The sequence below is a fragment of the Lates calcarifer genome, unplaced genomic scaffold (genome assembly GCF_001640805.2).
Source record: "Lates calcarifer isolate ASB-BC8 unplaced genomic scaffold, TLL_Latcal_v3 scaffold_20_43, whole genome shotgun sequence".
NCBI classification, from domain to species: Eukaryota; Metazoa; Chordata; class Actinopteri; family Centropomidae; genus Lates; species Lates calcarifer.
In genome coordinates this window covers 222,775-245,187 of record NW_026118149.1, presented here as the reverse complement: position 1 = coordinate 245,187, position 22,413 = coordinate 222,775, and the positions used below count along the sequence as shown (strand labels likewise).

The 22,413-nt window shown below is 45.3% G+C and overlaps 2 protein-coding genes across 12 annotated transcripts; one reads left to right on the top strand and one right to left on the bottom strand.

Annotated features, from left to right (window-relative positions):
• Positions 1-220: 220 nt before the first annotated feature.
• chek2 (checkpoint kinase 2) lies at positions 221-4,466 on the bottom strand. Of its 8 annotated transcripts, none has more exons than XM_018693204.2 (13): positions 4,309-4,465; positions 3,139-3,415; positions 2,907-3,031; positions 2,634-2,766; positions 2,369-2,459; positions 2,191-2,287; positions 1,974-2,027; positions 1,792-1,856; positions 1,605-1,704; positions 1,284-1,534; positions 1,077-1,192; positions 892-977; positions 221-536 (listed from the first exon to the last, which is right to left on the bottom strand). In XM_018693204.2, the coding sequence occupies exons 2-13, from the start codon at positions 3,410-3,412 to the stop codon at positions 324-326; spliced, it is 1,605 nt and encodes a 534-aa protein (XP_018548720.1). In that variant the 5' UTR covers positions 3,413-3,415; positions 4,309-4,465; the 3' UTR covers positions 221-323. The 8 variants fall into 8 exon arrangements, 5 of the variants coding, with proteins under 5 accessions (XP_018548720.1, XP_018548700.1, XP_018548703.1 ...); XM_018693222.2 differs by adding an exon at positions 633-704 and having other exon boundaries at positions 388-536; positions 1,792-2,027; positions 4,309-4,466; XR_007812703.1 differs by adding an exon at positions 633-704 and having other exon boundaries at positions 470-536; positions 892-972; positions 1,792-2,027; positions 4,309-4,466.
• A 43-nt stretch (positions 4,467-4,509) lies between these two features.
• entr1 (endosome associated trafficking regulator 1) lies at positions 4,510-11,445 on the top strand. 4 transcript variants are annotated; one of them, XM_051069490.1, is made up of 10 exons: positions 4,510-4,676; positions 5,047-5,174; positions 9,708-9,785; positions 9,870-9,973; positions 10,044-10,188; positions 10,293-10,366; positions 10,451-10,562; positions 10,644-10,706; positions 10,865-11,004; positions 11,098-11,445. In XM_051069490.1, exons 1-10 carry the CDS (start codon positions 4,634-4,636, stop codon positions 11,186-11,188), a joined length of 978 nt encoding a protein of 325 aa, XP_050925447.1. In that variant the 5' UTR covers positions 4,510-4,633; the 3' UTR covers positions 11,189-11,445. The 4 variants fall into 4 exon arrangements, with proteins under 4 accessions (XP_050925447.1, XP_018548812.1, XP_018548813.1 ...); XM_018693296.2 differs by having other exon boundaries at positions 9,867-9,973; XM_018693297.2 differs by having other exon boundaries at positions 9,705-9,785.
• The last annotated feature ends 10,968 nt before the right edge of the window (positions 11,446-22,413 follow it).

The window sequence follows — 22,413 nt, the reverse complement described above, 5'->3', positions numbered from 1 at the left end:
TCGTCATGACAACAACAGTTCAGGTGTCGTCATGTGACATGTTTGATGTCCTGATGTGTGGTCGTTCACCTGCTGCTCACCTGTAATCTCAGCAGGTGAACGACGTCTGACCTCAGAGGGTTTAAAGCCTCAGCTAATGTCTCTGTAAACATGGCCAATAGGGTCAAAGGTCAGACAGGTGTGAGGGTCATCCTCAGTTCAAACAGAAAAACACCCACAGTGAAAAATATAAACAACTTTATTAGAAAACAGTAGAAACTTTATTTACAGTGGATGTTTCAGTAGTCACATGACCTGAGGAACGCCTGAATCTGATTGGTCCTCTACAGTGGGGCAGTGGGCGGGGCTTGGCTCCGTTTGGCTGGATGCTCCTCCTCCTCCTCGTCTCCTTCATCTCGCCCTCGTTTCCTCCTGGAGGAACTTGGCGCTGGCCCTGCCTCCTGTGGGGGGGGGGAGTCAGGGGGCGGGGCCACAGCAGCGGCGGCGTCTCCGGCAGGGAACATGAGGCTGTGAGCCGTCTCCACCATCACACGGTCCTGTGAACAGGTAAAGATCACCTGACCTGTAGTCCTCAAACACTGGAGCCTACATTTCCCATGATGCACCTGGATCACTTTAATCACAACTCCAACCTGTCACTGGACCTGAGACTGGAACTGGACCTGGATCTGAGACTGGAACTGGACCTGAGACTGGACCTGAACCTGCTCAGGAACATAAAACTGTTTCCAGATGACGATGAACTAGGAAACTGACCTGAGACCAACTTTACACCTGAACTGAACGATTCTGGGTCACTCTGATGCAGTACTACTGTAGTATTACTGCAGTAGAGTGTAGTATTACTGCAGTAGAGTGTAGTATTACTGCAGTAGAGTGTAGTATTGTTACCTGGAGCCATGGATGCTGCAGAGCTTCTTCGATGCTCATTCTCTGACTGGGATCAACGACCAGCAGCTTCCTCACCACATCCTTTGCTGGAACACAGACATCAATCCCTGTAGTACTGCAGTACTATTACAATACCATGTTAATAGTACTGCAGCAGTCTTGTAGTAGTACTGTAGTATTACTACCTTGGTCAGAGACATGTCTCCACTTGGACTGAACCATGGTGAACTCTCCTCTGATGATCTGATCTCTGACCGACTGACGACCGAAACTCTCATGGAAGGGAGGATACCCCCCCAGACTGAGAGAGAGAGGGGGGGGGCAGGTGTGACACAGGTGTGTGGCAGATGAGAGACAGGTGTGAGGCAGGTGTGAGACAGGTGTGAGCCTACCAGACGAACAGCAGGACTCCAAGGCTCCAGGCGTCGACGGCGAGTCCGTACCCTGTGGTGGAGGCGTGGGTGAAGACTTCGGGGGCGAGGTAAGATGGCGTCCCGCACAGAGTCCTCATCAGCGCCGCCTCCTCCAGGATCCTGGACTGGTTAAAGTCTGTCACCTTAACGAGACAGACGTCGTCCTGAGAGGACAGCAGGACGTTCTCTGGTTTCAGATCCCGGTGGATGATCCCGTTACTGTGGAGGTACTGCACACACACAGTCTGTTAACAGATGTTTACCTGTTACTGTAGCAGCGGTAGCTCAGGTGCAGCTCACCTGGACGGCTCGGAGCATCTGGTAGAAATAAAGTTTGGCCGTGGACTCGCTGAGCTGCTGCTTAGACTTGACTCTGTGGAACAGTTCACCTCCCTCCATCCTACGACAGGAAAACACCAGACTGGCCCTTTAAGTAAAGATCGTACGTACTGAAAATAAACAGACAAAAATAAAAACATGGACTCACAGCTCCAACACGATGTAGTAACTGTCCTCTGTCTGATAGAAGTCCTCAGTCTTTATGAGACAAGGCTGCAGGAGAGAAGGAGAGGAGAGGAGGAGGAGAGGAGGAGAAGGAGTTGCCGTTTGGTCATAAAGGAACAGTCTGTGTCTGTGTCTGAGTCTCTTCTTCGTTGGTGTCAGACTCACGTGGTCGATCCTCTGGAGGATCTCAATCTCTGTCTTTGCGTTTCGTATCGCCGTCTGTGATTGGACAAAAACACACAGATCACATGATCAGAGTCCCTGCCTGTGATTGGTGCAGAGGAACATCAGCCTGTCTGTCTGCACAGAGACGTTCAGACGCCATGTTTGTAGTCAGAGGGAGGGAGGGAGGCCTCAGCCAATCAGAGAGCAGAGAACTCACCCCTTCAGACTTAAAGTTTTTCTTGTTTATTATTTTCACTGCGTATTCCTTACAGGTTGATCTCTCAAAGGCCAGTTTGACTTCACCACAGACTCCTCTGAAACACACACACACACTGATGAGCTGTGCTGCAGCGCACAGGAAGTGACATCACAGCGACGGGAAGCATCAGACTCACGTTCCGATGCGTTGAGTCAGCAGATATTTCTCCTGAAGCTCTTTGGGTAAACTGGACTGATCGTCAGACATCAGGTCGATGAAGACAAAGACTACAGACAGAGACAGAGTCAGAGTCAGAGGTCAGAGGTCAACAGAGTCAAATAACATCTGAAAATGTCCAGAAAAACCATGCATGTGTTTCTTCTTTGTTCTGATTAAAGTGAACCTGTGATGAAGCAGAGAAATGTTTCCTCTCCAGGAATTAACCTGGCCCCTCGTCTGACCTTTGTTCCGTTGTTCAGCCAGAGCAAGGACGGCGTTGTTGACCAGAGGAAGCTTCCTGTCTTTACCGATCAGGATCCCATCAACAAACGTCCCGTTATTACTGTAGTCCTCCACAAAGACCTTACTGCCCTCCTGACAGACAGACAGACAGGCAGACAGGCAGACAGACAGGTTCTTTAATGGGTCCAACACCACATATAATCAGTCAGTAAACAGCAGTAGTAATGATAGTAGCTACTCATGGTATCAGTAGTAGTATCAGTAGTACTCACTCTGTAGATCTTAAAGTGTTTCTTGCTGTAGATTCTGAACTTTTTTGACGCTGGATTATCAGGATCATTCAGGACGTAGTTACACTTCGAGTCCCGTCCAAACAGGTACTGCTCCTCTACACAGTCTGTAAACAAACAGAACTAGTTAAGGACCAGTGTTAGTGCTAACAGAGCTAGCATTAGCACTAGCCTCCATGCTAGCATGTTAGCAGGTGATGAGCGGTGAACTGACCGTGGCTCCTGAAGCCTTGGGCCATGGGCAGCAGCCGGCCCCAGGGTTGTGGTTCGGGCTCCTCAGGGACAGAGGGCAGGGTGACGGGGATGGTGTCCAGGCTGCTCAGGGTCCCCGAGCCGCTGGACGACTGGCTACCTGAGGTCGGCCCACTGGAGGAACTGGAACCATGCTGGGAGTGGGACTTGGACTGGGATGGGGACTGGGTGGAAAGGGCCTGGGACGGGGACTGGGTGGACTGGGTGGACTGGGACTGGTCCCCCTCTTCAGACATTCTCTGCAGATTAGAAACAACAGAAGACGTTAGATCAGACGGGTCACCTGAGAACCTGGACCTGGACCTGGACACCTAGGGTTGGGGTTAAAACATTATGACCCCCCCACACACACACATAGCACACACACACTAACATCCTCCAGTTTCACCACAGGACTCATTGGACCACGCAGTCACAGTCAACAGCTCAGCGCTGAACCACATTTAAAAAACGATCAATTTAAGTAAATGTTGATATTTATAACAGTAAGATCGATGAAAACTGTGGTGAAGACTTGCAGCAGAGACCTGAGGAGCTTCTCCTTAATTCGGCTTCAACGTTTCATCCTCCAGTCTCCAGTTTCACCACACATCCACCCCTCCTCCACACGTCCACCCGCTCCGCGCCAAACTACTACTTAACTATTTTAATTATTTTTGATAATCTACTCACAACACCGACGCAGAGAAGCAGGGTTAAACTTGAATCAGAGGTCTCACGGATGTTACTTCAGTTCGGCTGAGACCCAACATGAGAAAACCCCTTCTGTGGACCTCGCTGATCCGGATCTCTCCTCTCACCGTCCGTCCAAACCCCGCAGAGTCTATCACAGTTTCGGATTGACTTCCTAGATTTTTAAACGGAGCTCGTCGTGTGAAGTACTTTAATTCTGGACTGACCGTGTCGGAGCTGATCCAGATCAGAGACAGTACAGCACCGCACCGGTTCATTAACCCGCTCACCGCCTGTCAATCACAGCCGGGTACAGAGACCCGAACAGAAACCAGAACCAAACGATCCGATTCGACGTCCTGATCTACATCCGCTCCCAGCCTGCCGAGCAGCCTCACCGCAGCGCCGTGCCGAGCCGTGTTAACCCAGGCTAATGCTTCAACATGGGTCAGACACTCACCGGATCGGTCTGTCCGCTGCAGCCGGACTCTCCTGCTCCGGGACTCTGCAGGTCTCTGACCGCACCGGACTCCGTCAGGCGGGAAACGTGTCGGACCGTTTTACCGGAATCCTGCAGGAAACATACTTCCTTGTACCGTGTTTTAGTCCGACGTCACGTGACAGTCCCAGCCAATGAGAAGTCAGAGGACGGGTCACGTGAGATTGGAGCGGTCTAGTGTATTTCCGGGTCTAGTTTTGTATTGCGGAGAGAGGCGGCGGGACCGAGGAGGACGAGGAGGTCAGTACTGCGATGGACAGGTGACTCTGTCCACCTGAGTGACGTCATGTCCAGACAGAGGAGCTCCAAGACCCTGATCATCACAGACGGTGAGTCCTGCAGCTGCTCCAGGTCCAGGTCCAGGTCCAGAATCTGTCCCTGGAGAGAAAACATCAGAGTCCAGCTGAGACCACGTGTGGTCGTGAATGTATGTTTCCAGCTCAGACACAGTGAAGCCTGTCTGTCCTGTGATTGGCTGGGAGCCAGGTATGGAGGCGGAGCTTTGGGTCGATGCAGGTCATGGTCAGCTCAGAGTTTTTGTTATTTTTCGTCACTTCTTCCTGCCCATCGTCGGCCATGTTTGTTTCCTGTGATGAGGTCAGATGTGGAGCTGTGAGAGTCCAGGTCCTGGTGGTGGATCTGTTCGTGTGGCAGGGTTCAGTCTTTAGTCTTCATTGAGCTTCATTGTTTCTGCTGCAGATGAGGAGGTGGAGGCCGAGGATCTGAACCCGTTCTCCTTCAGAGAGTTTCTACGCTGGAAGAACCAGGATCCAGACCAACACCAGGACCAGGAGCAGGAGCAGGACCAGGAGCAGACACACAGTAAGGTACAGGTCCTCCAGAGTCTGAAGCAGCAAGAGAAGAAGAGGTGTGACCTTTAGTAACCTCTCTCTCTCTCTCTCTCTCTCTCCCTCTCTCCCTCTCTCTCTGTCTCTCTCTCTCTCTCTCTCTCTCTCTCTCTCTCTCTCTGTCTCTCTCTCTCTCTCTCTCTCTCCCTCTCTCTCTGTCTCTGTCTCTCTCTCTCTCTCTCTCTCTCTCTCTCTCTCTCTCTCTCTCTCTCTCTGAGTGAGTGTGTCTTGGAGTGTGAGTGGAGGAGTTGGATGAAATTTATATATATATATGTATTTTCTCTCTTTCTGTTTCTTTTTCCTGTATTATTTTTGGTGGTGTGTGTTGATGAATGCAGGTGTGTTAGTTTAGTTTTGCTGTGGTTGGTTTCTCTCAGTTAGTTTAGTGTTTGTTTGTTTGTCCTTTGTTTGTCAGCCTCGCTCTGAGGAGCTGAGCATGGCGTCCAGCAGCGCCTCCTCCAGGCTGACAGGAAGCACGGTATTAAAACCGGAGCTGGCTCTCCGTGCAGTGTGGAGGAGGTAGCACTGGCTGTGGGGGAAATAATCGGGCACGGCTCTGTGAATCCGCTGCCCGTATGAACAGCGCGGTGGTTCTGTTCCTGGAAAAGGTAGAACAGGTGAACAGGTTGGTGGAGACAGGCATCACGGTGAATGGGATGTTTGAGCCGGTGATCCCACTGACGCAGCCGGCCACAAAAATCACTTTGTCAAACGTGCCACCTTTTATAAGTGATGAGTTCCTGATCAAAGAACTATCGAGACATGGGAAGGTGGTGTCCCCGATAAGGAAGGTGTTATCAGGCTGTAAGTCTCCCCTGCTGAGACACGTGGTGTCTCACCGCAGGCAGCTCTTCATGCTGCTCAACAACGAGGATGAAGAGTTTGATTACCGCTTCCGAGTCCGTGTGGACGACTTTGATTATATTCTGTTTGCAACATCATCCTCTGTGAAATGCTTTGGATGTGGTGAAGAGGGACATTTAATCAAGGCCTGTCCTAACCATGGCCCCCCTGCCTGCCTGGGTGTGGCTGCCACTAGGCCATCTGCTCCGGCGGCGGGGCAGGCGGTGGCTGCCGCCACTGCTGCTGCCGTCAGCCGACCCGTTCCGGCGGCGCGGCGTGCGGCTGCGGTGACCGGTGCCGCGGGGCGAGGGAAAGATGCAGGAGCTGCAGAGAAACAACAGGCTGCAGAGATGCAGAGCCAGGCTGCAAAGAGCACTGAGGTGAGTGGTGAGGAGAGCAGGTGAACTAGAAGAGGTAGGTGAACCAGGTGAGGTGGAAGAGGCAGGTGAGGCTGTAGGTGAGTTGTTTTTAAGCACAGAATCAGTGCTGTTAAAATGTGTAGGATTTTACCAGTTGGTTTTACGGATCATTCCTTGGTTTTATGTAACGTTTTTATCAGAAACATTTTACATAAAAGCGCCTATTGGCATTTTAACTCTGTTTTAACTGTCGACAAATCTTTCAAAGAGGCTTTAAGCTGGTTTTGGAATAATTTTAGACAGAAGAAAAAGGAGTTTGTCAGTCTGAGGCAGTGGTGGGACCATGGAAAGGTTCAAATTAAACTTTTATGTCAGCAGCACACGCTCAATGTCACACAAGACATCTCCAGATCTATCAGAGATCTGGAGACTGATATTGTGGATCTCGAGTGTGTGAGTGACTCCACAGGAAATCGAGGATATATTGAAATCCTCAAGACTAAAAAGATGGCATTATCCAACCTGCTGGACACTAAAGTACAGGGTGCACTGGTCCGGTCCCGGGTTCAGAACATCACAGAGATGGATGCTCCATCGAGTTTCTACTTTGGACTAGAGAAGAGACAAGGGCAGAGGAGACAGATCCACTCTCTACTCTCTGAGACGGGACAAGAGCTGACAGAGCCAGGCCTGATAAGGAGAAGGGCTGTTGACTTTTATACCTCTTTGTTTAAAAGTGAGTTTAAGGGAAATGAGGAACTGATGGAGGAGGTCTGTGGTGGACTTCCTCAGGTGTCTAGTGAGGCTAACTCACAACTCGACAGCCCACTGACTCTACCTGAGCTGTACACTGCTCTGCAGAGTATGCAGGGGCGAAAGGCTCCAGGCATCGACGGCCTCACTGTAGTTTTACAAAGCCTTCTGGGACATCTTGGCTCATTAGATGTTTTTAATGAGAGCCTGGTGTCAGGGTCACTGCCTCTGTCATGTCGCAGAGCCATCATCACCCTCCTGCCCAAGAAAGGCAACTTACAGGATATCAGGAACTGGCGTCCTGTCTCTCTCCTCTGCACCGACTACAAGATTCTGTCCAAAGCTCTGGCCAATCGGCTGAGAGGAACCATGGAGCAGATCCTCCACCGGGACCAGACGTACTGTGTGCCCGGCAGGTTTATGGTAGATAATATCTACCTCATTCGGGACGTTTTGGAGGTCTCCAGTTCATTAGGGTTCATTAGGGTTTTAACCCTAACCCTAACTCTAACACTGGATTGATCTCATTAGATCAGGAAAAGGCTTTTGACCGCGTTGAACACGGCTTCCTCTGGAAGGTCATGGAGAGGGTTGGGTTCAGCGCTGGTCTCATAGCAAAGATCAAGGTGTTGTACAGTGACATTGAGAGTGTGCTGAAGTTTAATGGTGGTCTGTGTGCTCCTTTTAGAGGCATAGAGGCGTCCGGCAGGGCTGTGCTCTGTCTGGGATGCTCTATGCACTCTCCCTGGAACCCCTCCTACAAAAGATAAGGTCATCTGTTCGAGGCCTGATTTTACCTGGTTTTAACAGCAGTGTGGTTTTATCTGCTTACGCTGACGATGTTGTTGTTTTTATCAAAGATCAACAAGACGTGTGTGTTGTAAACTCTGTGATTGAGAAGTTTTCTGTTGTGTCGGCTGCGAGGGTGAACTGGAGGAAGAGTGAAGCCCTTGCTGTTGGTGAGTGGCGTGAGGGCCTCCCTGTTCTCCCTCAGAGCCTCACATGGAAAAGGGGGGGTTTAAAATATCTTGGTGTTTATATAGGAAACAGCGACATCGAAAAGAAAAACTGGGAGAACATCATAGAGAAAGTGGATAATAAACTGGCTAAGTGGAGGAGGATCCACACACAGATGTCTTTTAGAGGGAGGCCAGCAGGACAGCCACCTTCAGGCTCCAGTTTATTCAGAGGTATCTGACTGGACCTGAGGATCTGGTGTGGAGAGACGTGGCCAGCTGCATACTCAGGCGTGTTAATAACCTGGGGCTGGATGCTGCTCTGTTTTTAACTGATTCTAAGTTTTTAAAGTTAGGTGGGTTGCCTCCTTTTTATCAGGGTGTTTTTAAATCCTGGGCTGTTTAAATGTAGAAGAAGTGAGAAGTGTAACTCTCTGTACTGGTTGTTGAAGGAGCCTTTAATCTGTGGAGCCAAACTGGACATGTGCTGCAGCACCGTGCCTGGGCTGATGGGGGCGCTGTGCAGCTCAAAAATGTTTTGCCTGAAGCAGCTGGTAGAAGCAGCAGGACCGGCGCTCATGGACAGCCCAGCTCTGAGCTCTGTGCTGGGACTGCGCTCTGTCCGTCTGACGCAGAGGAGCCTGGAGCTCTGGAAGAAGAGGCTGACAGAGAAGGAGAGAGTCCTGCTCCTCAAACACAGCAGGGGAGAAGCTGAGCCGGACCCCACAGACCCGTACCCAGAGATCCACCTGTGCCCTGGGTTCATAGAGCTCAGCGGCCCCCTACTGAAGCGCACTGACAGAAAAACACTAAGCCTGCACAAGGCCGACAAAAAAACTCTGTACACAAGTTGTGTAAAAACTATTTTCAAAACACGGCTGTGTGACAGAGCAGAGTGTGTGTGGACTGAGAGGCTGGGCGGGCTGAGCCCACAGTGGAGAACACTCTATAAACCTCCTGTGAAAAAGAGAACCGGAGATCTCCAGTGGAGGATTTTACATGGTGCTATCGCAACCAATGCCTTTTTATCTGTTATTGATCCCAGTGTTGTGAATGAGTGCCCATTCTGTGGATTGACTGAAAACATCTTTCATGTTTTTACTGAGTGCAGGAGACTGGCAGAGATTTTTAACGTTTTAACTCGTGTTTTTAACCTGTTTGGTGTTGTTTTAACTGCCCCTGTTTTCATTTGTGGAGTTGGTTTTAAGAAAACAGAAAAAGCAAAGTGTCAACTCCTGAACTTTTTAATTGGTGAAGCCAAAATGTCAATCTACCTGACTCGTAGAGACAAACTACAGGGTGGGCCGATTACTGACGCTGTGACCCTGTGGAAGCTCAACGTGAAGACTGAGGCTGGAGTTCAGCTTCCACAGGATCACAGGGAATATAGATGTTTGAACAGCAATGGGCTCATGAGGAGCTGCTGTGCAGAGTGACCGGCACAGAGCTAATATTTACACCTTTCCTCAACTGATTTGTTGATCGTACAACTGTCCATGTGATTTTTAAACCAAATGTAAATAAAGTACTGTTAAAAAATCAAATCTCTCTCTCTCTCTCTCTCTCTCTGTGTCTCTCTCTCTGTCTCTCTCTCTCAGCAGCTGTTTGATGTTGGGAACTTGACCTTTGACCCTGACCCCCACAGCTGTTTTTTCTCTGAACCCTCCCTGGCACCACAGGTAGAGTGACATCATCACTGACATCATATTGTACTCAGACATGAATGAGCTCCACCTGTGTGTCTCCATCTGTCCAATCAGGAGGAGGAGGAGGAGGAGGAGGGGTGGGGTCGGAGCCTCCAGTCAGGTGTAGACAGCACCTCCTCCCTCTGCACCGAGGAGGAGGAGGATGACGAGGAGGAGACCAGGTGAGTGCTGCTCTCTGATTGGCTGGTTTCCTGAAGACGAACAAGCTTCTGATTTTCTCCTCTGAAACAGGTTCTCCTCCAAACCTGAGGTCCAGCAGAGAGGAGGAGGAGGAGGAGGAGGAGGAAAGAACTATGAAGGAGATGATGAGACCTCCATGGCTGAACCTGCCACCTCCTGCAGGAGGAGGAGCAGGAGGAGCAGCCACATACAGCAGGTCAGAGCACATCTCCACAACCAGGAGGAGTTAGTCTGTGTGGAGTTCAGGGAACGTGGGAGAACAGAGGACCCCACAGATCTTTAACTGTGTGTGTGTTACAGCTGAAGGAGGAGAACATGTCGTTGAGGAGAACCATCAGGGAGCTGCAGAGGAGATCTGATGCTAATGAGCACAGGTGAGCACCGACCAGTCACATGGCAGCACCAACCGACTAATAAGAGACAGAGTATTCACTTCCTGTCCCTCCCCCTCCTGTCAGGGTGATGGAGCTGTCTGAGGAGCTGCTCCAGAGGAGGCAGAGGGAGGAGAAGGAGGCTCAGGACCTGGAGGGCATGGTTCACTCAGTGGAGCAGAACCTCCACCTGATGACGGTAGGTGATAGAGCAACAGGTGAAGCTGCTCACCTGAACACTTCCTGCTGATGACAGCCTGGGTTGATTTCTCTGTGACAGAAACGAGCAGTGAAAGCAGAGAACAGTGTTTCCAGACTGAAGGTGGAGCTGCAGCAGCTGCAGGTGAGTCAGGAAGATTTATTGATTATTGATCGGTCACATGAAGCAGCATTAATACGATTTAATCATGAAAACACAGCTTCATCCTGCTGAGTCACACCTGAGTGCACAGGTGGTGTACAGACTTACAGTGTGAGTGTGTGTGTGTGTGTGTGTGCCAGGTGGAGGTGGAGTCTCTGAGGGCGGAGAACATCAGTCTGAAGGCGGCAGAGTCTCAGGTCGTCATGACGATGAGACAGAACGCACAGATGGCATCTGAGTACCTGAACAAGACGACAAGCCACGCCCACTCATCCATCCGGTCAGTACCTCCTGTCAGACAGACAGGTCAGAGACAGACAGACTGTCTGTCTGTCTGTCTCTGACCTGAGACTGTCTGTCTGTCTGTCCTCAGTCAGCTGTTGGTGGAGGCGGAGTCTCTCCGTCTCGTCTCTCAGCTTCTTCAGTCCATCGATAAAATCTCCAACATCGACTCAGAGTCCTGATCCTGGACCTGCTGCAGACCTGGACCTGCTGCAGATCTTCATCTCTAATAATATCAGGATGTGGTTGTCATGGAAACAGCCCAGACAGGACACCATTTCTTACTAGTGCTGAGTCTTTGATGACATCACAGCTGTGGAGCTCTCCTGCCTCCTGATTGGTCGGTGTGTTGGAGCGTGTCGTTACAGCAGTGTGTGTTTTATTCACAGTGTGATCAGATGTGAAGCAGCTGTTTTAGAATAAAGCTGTTGAGTCAGCAGGTGGTTGTTGTTTTTTATTAAACACCAGGTGTTTTAGGTTCCTGTTCAGGTTTAGAGCCGGTCTTCCTCTTGTTTTCAGGCTCTAACCCTTTGACTTGTTTCCAGTGGTTAAAGATGTTTCCTGTTAAAATGACACTGAACCCTGAGGCTGAGTCTTCGTAGGTGTTCAGCTCATGTAATTCCTAATTCCATGATTCTTTGTCCATTTAATGTCGATGTTCATGTGGCATCAGTGAAAACACTGACTTGTGGTTTTCCTCCTGTCATCATGATGGAACATGAGAGAATGGATTCAGCCACATATAAAGTAAAGCTCCACCACCTGTGTGACCACAGAGCTTTGTCCTGATTGGCTCAAAGCTTCACTGACATGACATGCAGCAGGCTTTTTTTCAGATCAGTTCTCTCCTGTGGCTGATCTCAGTTCTCTGCTGTTCACCAGTTCAGTTTGTTAGACCTGACAGGTCAGATTCTATCCTTTATGTTTCACTTGGTGATGGTTTTTATTCTCACTTTTCTCTCACTTTTCCCCATACACCTGAACACATCATCCTGGATGTTTATTTTTCTTCTTCTTGTGTTTCTGTCCTGAAATGTTCAGAGTAAACTGAGTGTATAAATGTTGACACCAGCAGTCACCGCAGTTCATCTGAACATACCTATTAGGTATGTTGTCATTGGCTGCGACGTGTGTCGTCATCGGTCATGACCCTGTGGGAGGAGCTCAGAGAGGCGGAGAAACGAAGGAAAACAGATGTAAACCAGTGTTTGAAGCATCACCTCTGTTTGTCAGAACTGAGAGGAAACTGAATCAGTGAAGGAGCCTGATGTTAAAACAAACTGTGGAGCTGCTGTTGAACATGAGTGAAGCTGGACCCTGAACACACCTGCGGCGTGAAGGTGAGGCTAACAGCTAGCGGCCAGTGTTAGCATTACTGTGTAATGATATAGTTTAATTCCAGTTTCAGAGGTTTTTATCTCGTGAGTTAAAGTGTGTTTGTCAGTTTAGCTCAGTTAATGGAGGATTATCATGTCACTGTGGTCATTGTGTCTTTGAGTGGCAGTTAAGTTCATTCTCATTGTGATCGATTTCTGCCTCTGTTGTTTTGTTGCTTTGTAGCTTTGTGGCAGTAATCTGTCCAGAGCCATCCATTGATCCCCTGTTGTGTATATTATTGATTATTGAGACTTTCTTGAGCTCAGTTTGTGTTAAAGCTTGAAAAGTGGGTTTAACTGCCAGAGCAGGTCACAGTGTCTGAGCTCAGGTCACTGTTAGAAATTCTTCTAAAACCCATTTTAAACATTGGTTTTCTCTCAGATCAATAAAGTCATATGACAGTAAGAGAAGTGCTTCAGCTCAGAGCTCAGAGTGTGATTGTGGAGGTTGTAGTGTTTAGTTTTCAGTGTTGTGTTCTCCACTGTTCAGGTGTTGGAGGTGAACTTCCAGCTTCACTGGTTCAGCTGCTGCTGGACACAAACACCAGCTCTCACCTGACAAACCAAACAGGACTGAGTCCGAAACATTTACTCTCTGATGAGCTCAGTGATTCATGTCAGTAACAGTGTTAGTTTTGAAATCCTGCTGTTTAATGAGTTTACTGTTGAATATAATAATAACTGATTAATCATGTCTATTAATTGTCAATTCACTTATAGTAATTTCTGAAACTCACAATACTTGTCAGTTAATTTTCTGCCTGTGAATTGAAGTGGAATTAAAACAACCACTAGATAAAACTGTGCTAAAAATTTACTGAAGTAAAAGTTATTATTTTGCAGTTCACAGTAATGATTCCTCCACTGACAGTTAATGTAAGATTTAAGATCATTTTTAATTTTTTCATATGTTACAGTAAACAGCTCATTTTCTGAAACAGCCTCTAATGTTTCTTAAATGTTCTGTTTCAGGTTTAATGTCAAATATTTCTGTGTTTTCATGGTTAAACTGTCGATGAGGAATAGGTAGTAGTGTATTGATCATTATGATTTCCTCCAGGTGTCACCACTTCGTCCACCATCACAGAGAGTCTTTGTACAGTGAAGAAGTTCTTTGAGACCAACACAGAGCCCTGACATCAAACTGTTTATGTTCAGTAACTGATCTGAAGTCTCATAAAAACGTCTTATTATTATAAGGCGTCAAAAAATGTCATAATAAGGCATTTGGGTAAAAATGTGATTAAAATGTTGTAATAGTTTTCGGCTTGTCCATTTAAAATTGAGGAAATAACCAAATGTCTCCCTTTGTTCCACAGATTTCTCAGCTCTTCTTCTCATCCGACACCAAGAGTAACCAACTCTGCAAGAACAACGAAGGATCTGATCTCCTCAGCCACACAGCCAGAACATGACAGTTTAATGGACAAGGACAGTAGCAGCAGGACTTTACAAAGCAGTGCACCAAATGGCATAACTTTACCTTATGTTGTATATCACACCTTCTCCAGGGACAGGACGTAACTTTGCCAGTGTCTGTGTTGATTTGATTTGATGTATTATTTGAGCTTTGTTGTTGTGTATGTTTACAGTCAGGTTACCAAGTTTGTCATTTCATTTTGATATTTGTTCAAATAAATACTTCTGAACCCTGAATATTTTGTTGCTCTGTTTAATATTGTATGAACTTATACTTTTAGTCCAAGGCCACTTGTAGCCACAGGTTAGGGTTAGGGTTACGGCTTTTAGTCACAGGTTAGGGTTAGGGTTAGGGTTATGGCTTTTAGTCACAGGTTAGGGTTACGGCTTTTAGTCACAGGTTAGGGTTAGGGTTACGGCTTTTAGTCACAGGTTAGGGTTAGGGTTATGGATTTTAGTCACAGGTTAGGGTTAGGGTTACGGCTTTTAGTCACAGATTAGGGTTAGGGTTATGGATTTTAGTCACAGGTTAGGGTTAGGGTTACGGCTTTTAGTCACAGGTTAGGGTTAGGGTTATGGCTTTTAGTCACAGATTAGGGTTAGGGTTATGGCTTTTAGTCACAGATTAGGGTTAGGGTTACGGCTTTTAGTCACAGATTAGGGTTAGGGTTACGGCTTTTAGTCACAGATTAGGGTTAGGGTTACAGCTTTTAGTCACAGGTTAGGGTTATGGTTTTTAGTCACAGATTAGGGTTAGGGTTACGGATTTTAGTCACAGGTTAGGGTTAGGGTTACGGCTTTTAGTCACAGATTAGGGTTAGGGTTATGGATTTTAGTCACAGGTTAGGGTTAGGGTTACGGCTTTTAGTCACAGGTTAGGGTTAGGGTTATGGCTTTTAGTCACAGGTTAGGGTTAGGGTTACGGCTTTTAGTCACAGGTTAGGGTTAGGGTTACGGCTTTTAGTCACAGATTAGGGTTAGGGTTACGGCTTTTAGTCACAGATTAGGGTTAGGGTTACAGCTTTTAGTCACAGGTTAGGGTTATGGTTTTTAGTCACAGATTAGGGTTAGGGTTACGGATTTTAGTCACAGGTTAGGGTTAGGGTTATGGATTTTAGTCACAGGTTAGGGTTATGGTTACGGCTTTTAGTCACAGGTTAGGGTTAGGGTTACGGCTTTTAGTCACAGATTAGGGTTAGGGTTATGGATTTTAGTCACAGGTTAGGGTTAGGGTTACGGCTTTTAGTCACAGATTAGGGTTAGGGTTATGGATTTTAGTCACAGGTTAGGGTTAGGGTTACGGCTTTTAGTCACAGGTTAGGGTTAGGGTTATGGCTTTTAGTCACAGGTTAGGGTTAGGGTTACGGCTTTTAGTCACAGGTTAGGGTTAGGGTTATGGCTTTTAGTCACAGGTTAGGGTTAGGGTTACGGCTTTTAGTCACAGGTTAGGGTTAGGGTTACGGCTTTTAGTCACAGATTAGGGTTAGGGTTACGGCTTTTAGTCACAGATTAGGGTTAGGGTTACAGCTTTTAGTCACAGGTTAGGGTTATGGTTTTTAGTCACAGATTAGGGTTAGGGTTACGGATTTTAGTCACAGGTTAGGGTTAGGGTTATGGATTTTAGTCACAGGTTAGGGTTATGGTTACGGCTTTTAGTCACAGGTTAGGGTTAGGGTTACGGCTTTTAGTCACAGATTAGGGTTAGGGTTATGGATTTTAGTCACAGGTTAGGGTTAGGGTTACGGCTTTTAGTCACAGATTAGGGTTAGGGTTATGGATTTTAGTCACAGGTTAGGGTTAGGGTTACGGCTTTTAGTCACAGGTTAGGGTTAGGGTTATGGCTTTTAGTCACAGGTTAGGGTTAGGGTTACGGCTTTTAGTCACAGGTTAGGGTTAGGGTTACGGCTTTTAGTCACAGATTAGGGTTAGGGTTACAGCTTTTAGTCACAGGTTAGGGTTATGGTTTTTAGTCACAGATTAGGGTTAGGGTTACGGATTTTAGTCACAGGTTAGGGTTAGGGTTATGGATTTTAGTCACAGGTTAGGGTTATGGTTACGGCTTTTAGTCACAGGTTAGGGTTAGGGTTACGGCTTTTAGTCACAGGTTAGGGTTAGGGTTACGGCTTTTAGTCACAGGTTAGGGTTAGGGTTATGGCTTTTAGTCACAGATTAGGGTTAGGGTTACGGCTTTTAGTCACAGGTTAGGGTTATGGTTTTTAGTTACAGATTAGGGTTAGGGTTATGGCTTTTAGTCACAGGTTAGGGTTAGGGTTACAGTATTTAGTCACAGGTTAGGGTTAGGGTTATGGCTTTTAGTCACAGGTTAGGGTTAGGGTTATGGATTTTAGTCACAGGTTAGGGTTATGGCTTTTAGTCACAGGTTAGGGTTAGGGTTATGGCTTTTAGTCACAGGTTAGGGTTAGGGTTATGGATTTTAGTCACAGATTAGGGTTAGGGTTACGGCTTTTAGTCACAGGTTAGGGTTATGGTTTTTAGTCACAGATTAGGGTTAGGGTTATGGCTTTTAGTCACAGGTTAGGGTTAGGGTTACAGTATTTAGTCACAGGTTAGGGTTAGGGTTATGGCTTTTAGTCACAGGTTAGGGTTAGGGTTATGGATTTTAGTCACAGGTTAGGGTTATGGCTTTTAGTCACAGGTTAGGGTTAGGGTTATGGCTTTTAGTCACAGGTTAGGGTTATGGTTTTTAGTCACAGATTAGGGTTAGGGTTACAGCATTTAGTCACAGGTTAGGGTTAGGGTTATGGATTTTAGTCAGAGATTAGGGTTATGGCTTTTAACCACTTTTCTGCATTTTTGCATAACAGAATAATCTTTGTGATATTCATATGAAAATAGACAGACTCAATTCAAAAGAAACTGCAAAACTTTATTGATTCTGTTCCAGAATACATTTATACATATGTTTATTAAAGTCTTATACATCTCTAAACATCTTTAACAACATTTAACTGCTTCTGTTGTCCTCCTCGGGTGATGCAGTCTCCTCGTCCTCCTGCAGAGAAATAACCTGTTCGTCAAATAAACTGTCCAAAGCTTCAAGTCCTGAAACTCTATTACCAATAACATAAAGAAGAAAAATAAAGTTTAATTATCCCTCAAATGCCTTTATTACTACGGTTAACTTTTCCTATTCTTCTTGCTTGTAATATTCCAAATTAGCTCTTATATTTGAGAGACAGTATAATTTTTTTGACCATTTTTGACGCCTTACTATACTATGACATTTTATAGATGGTTTTTTGAAGCCTTACTATGACATTGTTTTTACATTCATGATATTTTACTATGTTAGGCCTTTTTTAAATTTTTGATGCTTTACTAAACTGACATTTTAGAGATTTTGATTACTATTACTTCTGCATCACTTTTATACTACTGATTACTTTAAGTATAACCTTGGATTTTTGATTACTTTTACCATTACTTTATTTTTACCATATTATTTCCAAATTAACAGATAACTTTTAGTTATGCAAACTACATTCAATTACTGCAAACTTGTTTTATTGTACAGTAACATGTAACTATTACATATTTCTTCTGATATTACTGATTACTTCTAAAGTACATTACTTCTATTAATACAGATTACTATTTCATCACTTGTATTATTTTTATATTGCAGATTACTTCTATTATTACACTTTATTGAGGTTAGTACTTCTCTTACATGGTTTTTGTTTAGCTCTGTGACATTTGAGAGACACTTCAAGTGTCTCTTTGTTTCATAATTAAATTTTTTTATAAATTAGTAAATTGTTGATATGACGTTTCAGAAATATTTTATTGATCTGTTCTCTGTGAATTCAGCTGAAACTCATAGAACATTTGTTTAAAACCAGGTTTTTCTAACAACTAACTGGTCATTATCTTTCCAATACTTTACAGTAACAGTCACTTTACCCTTAAATTCCTCTTTTTCTTTGAATTGTTCTTACATGAACTATGTAAATAAACTTCACTAATGGGTTAAGTCTATTTTTTGACAAATAATGAGCTATTCAGACTGAAGATCAAATACTGAACATCAGCAGTTTAATGTCAGTGCTCTGTGTTGGACAGTTGATGTTAAGCTGTTTGTGAATTACCTGGAGGCCTCTGTCCTGGTCTCAAAGAACTTCTTCATTCTGTGATCGTGGACGATGAACTCGGCCGATGCCGTAAAATCGGTGACCCCAGACTGCGCCGACCATCACACGTCTCAGCAATTGTGGACGATGTTGTGGACGAAGTGGTGACACCTGGAGGAAATCAAAGAGAAACACACTAAGGAAAATGATCAATACACTACTACCTATTCCTCATCAACAGTTTAACCATGAAAACACAGAGAAATATTCAACATTACAGCTGAACTACTCCGGTGACACTAAACCAAAAAAATGAAAGTGATCGCTGACATTAATAATTCAGCACATCAAGACATGCACAACACCTGAAACAGTGATTATATACACAACTGTGGGTCAGTTGATAGCTATGGACAGATTACTGCCACTAATCTACAAAGACACAACAATCACAATGAGATACTGAACTGCCACAATGAAACACAAAATGACCTCAAAGAAACGTAAATGATCAGGACACAGAACTACGAGACGCAGTAACAACAACCACAAAGAGACAAAGCAGCAGCTGAACATAAACAGATGTTAAACAGTAAGGACACAACATGACCACAACCACGTGATAATCACAGTCTGAACAGGCTGAACACCGTCCACAGCTCATGTCACACAAACACAAACACACTTTAACACACGCAAATAAAAACGAGAAAAAGGAAAAAGACAGATAAAGCTAATGCTAACACTGACATTCAGGTGTACAGCAGCCAGGTACAGACACAGTATAACACAACATGACCACAAACAGACACAAACACCGACACGACAGAGCGATATAAACCGAGTTAAAATGACCAGGATAGAACAGAGTTACAGAGATGCTAACTGTCTCTAAAGTGACTGTAAACAAACACAACAGGGATTTAAACAGACTCAGGAGCTTGTTGTGTTTTCACCACGTTGGAGGTTCCTTAGTTTCTCCGCCTCTCTGAGCTCCTCCCACAGGGTCATGACCGATGACGACACACGTCGCAGCCAATGACATCACACAAGCTGTAGATGTGTTGAGATGTTCCAGCTTCATGTGCAGTGTTACAGTTCTGTATAATCTCCTGTGTTATTACTGATGTCTGTTGTTGTTTGCAGCTACAGGAGAAATGTAATTCATCCATGTATTTATTTATTTATTTCCCCTCAGCTGGAACGTTGTCAGGTATATTTGGTGAATCAGAACAGTGGTGTTCATCTGTGAAGATTATTTGATGAACTAAACCTGAAGGATCAGAAACTTTAGCTGCTCACAGTTTATTTTCTGGAATAATCCAAAACACAATGAAAAAAATCCCACTGGCTTTTTGTGCAGGAACCAGGCTGATGCTAACTTTGAGACTGGACTACAGAAACACATCATCACTGTGGGACTCTGATCAGACGGCCTGGACACTACAAATGACAGGGCAGCGTCACACAACAGGAGTTATTATTATTAATAGATCATACAGTCAAACCAATCAATCAGATTAGTTTCATGTTCTGACCCTGTTTCAGTTTATTCAGGGATTTTCTGATTTTCTGGTTTTCAATAAAGTCTCAACTCTTTTTTCAGACGCTCATTTTATTGTTTTAAAACTGAAAAAGGATAAAATCAGGACAGAGCAGCTCAGATATGATCAGAGTGAGTTTATTGTTCAATGACACCACAGATCTAGATGATGAGGCCCAGAGACTGTTGGACCGCATCAAACTAAACCACATGAACCCAGATCAGAAAGAACCAGAAAAGTTTAAACTGAAGATTTAGAAACAGAAACTCTGCTCTTGCTTCACATCAACTTCAGCTCTGCTGAAAGCCATCGATCCTCTTCACAGAGAGCAGAGATCAGAGCTGAACTGGCCTCTGATCCTTTTCTTCGCACCGTGTCCATCACCACTCGAGCTTTGTCTGCCCTTTTCGCTGTTCCTGATAAATCCATCTCATCATCAGTTATCACCCCACGCTCCAGGAGTTTATCCAGCAGCTTCTGTAGAACAGGTTCAGAAACTCTGCTGATAAACTGAGTCCGAACAGACTTCAGCTTCTCTTCTGCTGAGACACTCTGAGATCCTGATGGACAAGGACCAGGACCAGGATCAGAACCTGAACAAGAAAAGTACCTGTGTTCAATCAGCAGCTGACACATCAAACAGAGAACTCATAGAAATGACAACAAAAAGAGAATCAGTTTTCATTGTGTTTCCAGAGCAGCTGTTCACATCAAGTTCAGACCAGATGTTGGTATTAACTCTACACAGATAAAGAAATCCTAACATCAATCCATAAAAAGGTTCAGTTTTGAACACAGTGAGTGGGAATGATTGAATACTTGGTCCTGTATGAAGAAGAGCTGCTAAAACCTCAGCTTCAGTTCCCTCCACATGTTCTGTTGGGTTTAAATCTGATGATTGACAGGATCACTCCATCACCTTCACCTCCTCCTCTGGAACCAGCTGATAGTCTCCTCTGCCGTCTGTTTGGAAACATTTCCCTGCACTCGGCTCCATTCAAACTTCAAAACTCGTCTGACCACACTACATTCTCCCACTGATCTACAGGCTTCTCCAAATGTTGTGCAGCAAAGTTCAGATGAGCTTCAACGTGTCTTTTCTTCAGTCATGGAGTCTTCAGGTGGATCATGGAGAGTCAGTTAAAGCTGCTGCCCATTTGGAAATCTTACAAGGAGCTCCTGTACAAGGTCGGTTGATAGTGGAGTCAGGTTCCTTGGCCCACATGGAGCTTACTGGTACATATAGGAGTTTAGAAATCTGTCTGTAACCTGGGCCACTGCCAGGAGGTGGGTGACTCTTCTATACTGACCCTTCTGCATGAACTGACCTAACTGATTCTAACACAGAAGAACTAGTCAGTGGAATCAGCTGCTTTCAGGTTTTGATTGTATGTTAGGATTTCTTTATCTGTGTAGTTTTATAGAGTTAATATCAACATCTGGTCTGAACCTGATGTGAACAGCTGCACTGGAAACATGTTGAATGAAACTGCTGCAGTGTTGAAGACTGGTTCTCCCACTGAACAGCCTCAGAGCAGCAGCAGTTCTGACCATTACTGATTGTTTTTTTGATTAAAACTGTTGATGATCAAACTAGTTGCTGATTGATTTTCTGTTGATCAGTGAATTGATCAATGGGTTCAGCTCTGCTCTGTTCAGGTCTGTTGTTTTTCTGGTTTTCAGTTCTGTCTCCATCTAGTGGCTGAAACAGAAAACTACACTCTGACCAGCTGACAACCTGAGCTTTGTTTCTCATCCTGTTACACCTGCTTGGATTTTAAGAAAATATTCAAACATATTTTAAGAACTTTGTGATTAAAACAGTTGAGTAAGAAAAACAAAACCCTGCACCCAGTGACTGACCTTCTGATCCTGAGCTGACGGCCGGTAACTGCCTCACCAGATCGTTCCTGTTGATCTTTTTTAAAATAATCTCCATCACCCCCAGAGCTCGAACAAATTCATATTTCTGCACCATCAGATCCACAGCATCCCGCCTCTCTGCCTTTGACAGCTGGTTCACTTTGATGGGCTGGATGTTGTCCACCGTTTCACGTTTCAGGTACCACTTGAAGTTCTCGAACTCGTCGTCGGTCAGGTCGTCCAGGATGCTGATGAGGTCCATCTCCGTCATGGTGGCGTCCTGGTAAAATCAGAGGATCCTGTCAGTCTGAGGGACAGTTAGAAACTAGCTGTTTCTAACACTCTGTGATATAACAAACATCTCATATCCTGAGAAAGATATATATCGGCCATGTTACAGCTGGTCCTGTTCTGAGTGACCTGGTTCTGTCTTTAACGTTCATATTTCTGCTGCAGCCATGTGGAATAAGATCATAAACCATCATTCAAATGGTGAAAAAAATATTCATGTAAACAGCAGATTTTACAGAGTTTATGCCAGACTTTTTGACGGCCAATATGTCCGTTAATATTCAAGAATTCTGTCCGAACAACTACCGGACACGTTTTAAACAACCATATAACACTAAGCCAGTCAGCGGCCTGGACAAGCATGGATGAAATATAAGAATGTTGTTTACCAATAAGGGCTTTATAAATAAATAATTATGTGTGTAAGTCATATCTTTCTGAGAGAAGACCACCCAACCTTACCATAGAGGATGCAGTGTCAGTGTATGGATGAATATTACATTCAGATACCACAGAAACAAGATCATTTATATAAAGAGTAAACAGCCTACATTTAAACAACAATAAAGCACAAACATTATGAACCAACAAATGTTCTCTACAGTACTCAGCACGACTGAACTCTGATGTCTGCTGACATGTCCTGCTAAATGTTTTGGTTCGTTCCATCTACATCAGAGGTCAGAGGTCGTTGACGGTGTTCCAGTTGAGAAGTCAGATAAACATGGACGCTCACAGAAAAGACTTTGTTGTTGTTGTTGCTCTGTCAGAGAATCAGATCTGCTCAGAGGAGGAGACATCTTTGTTTTTCAGCAGATTTTAT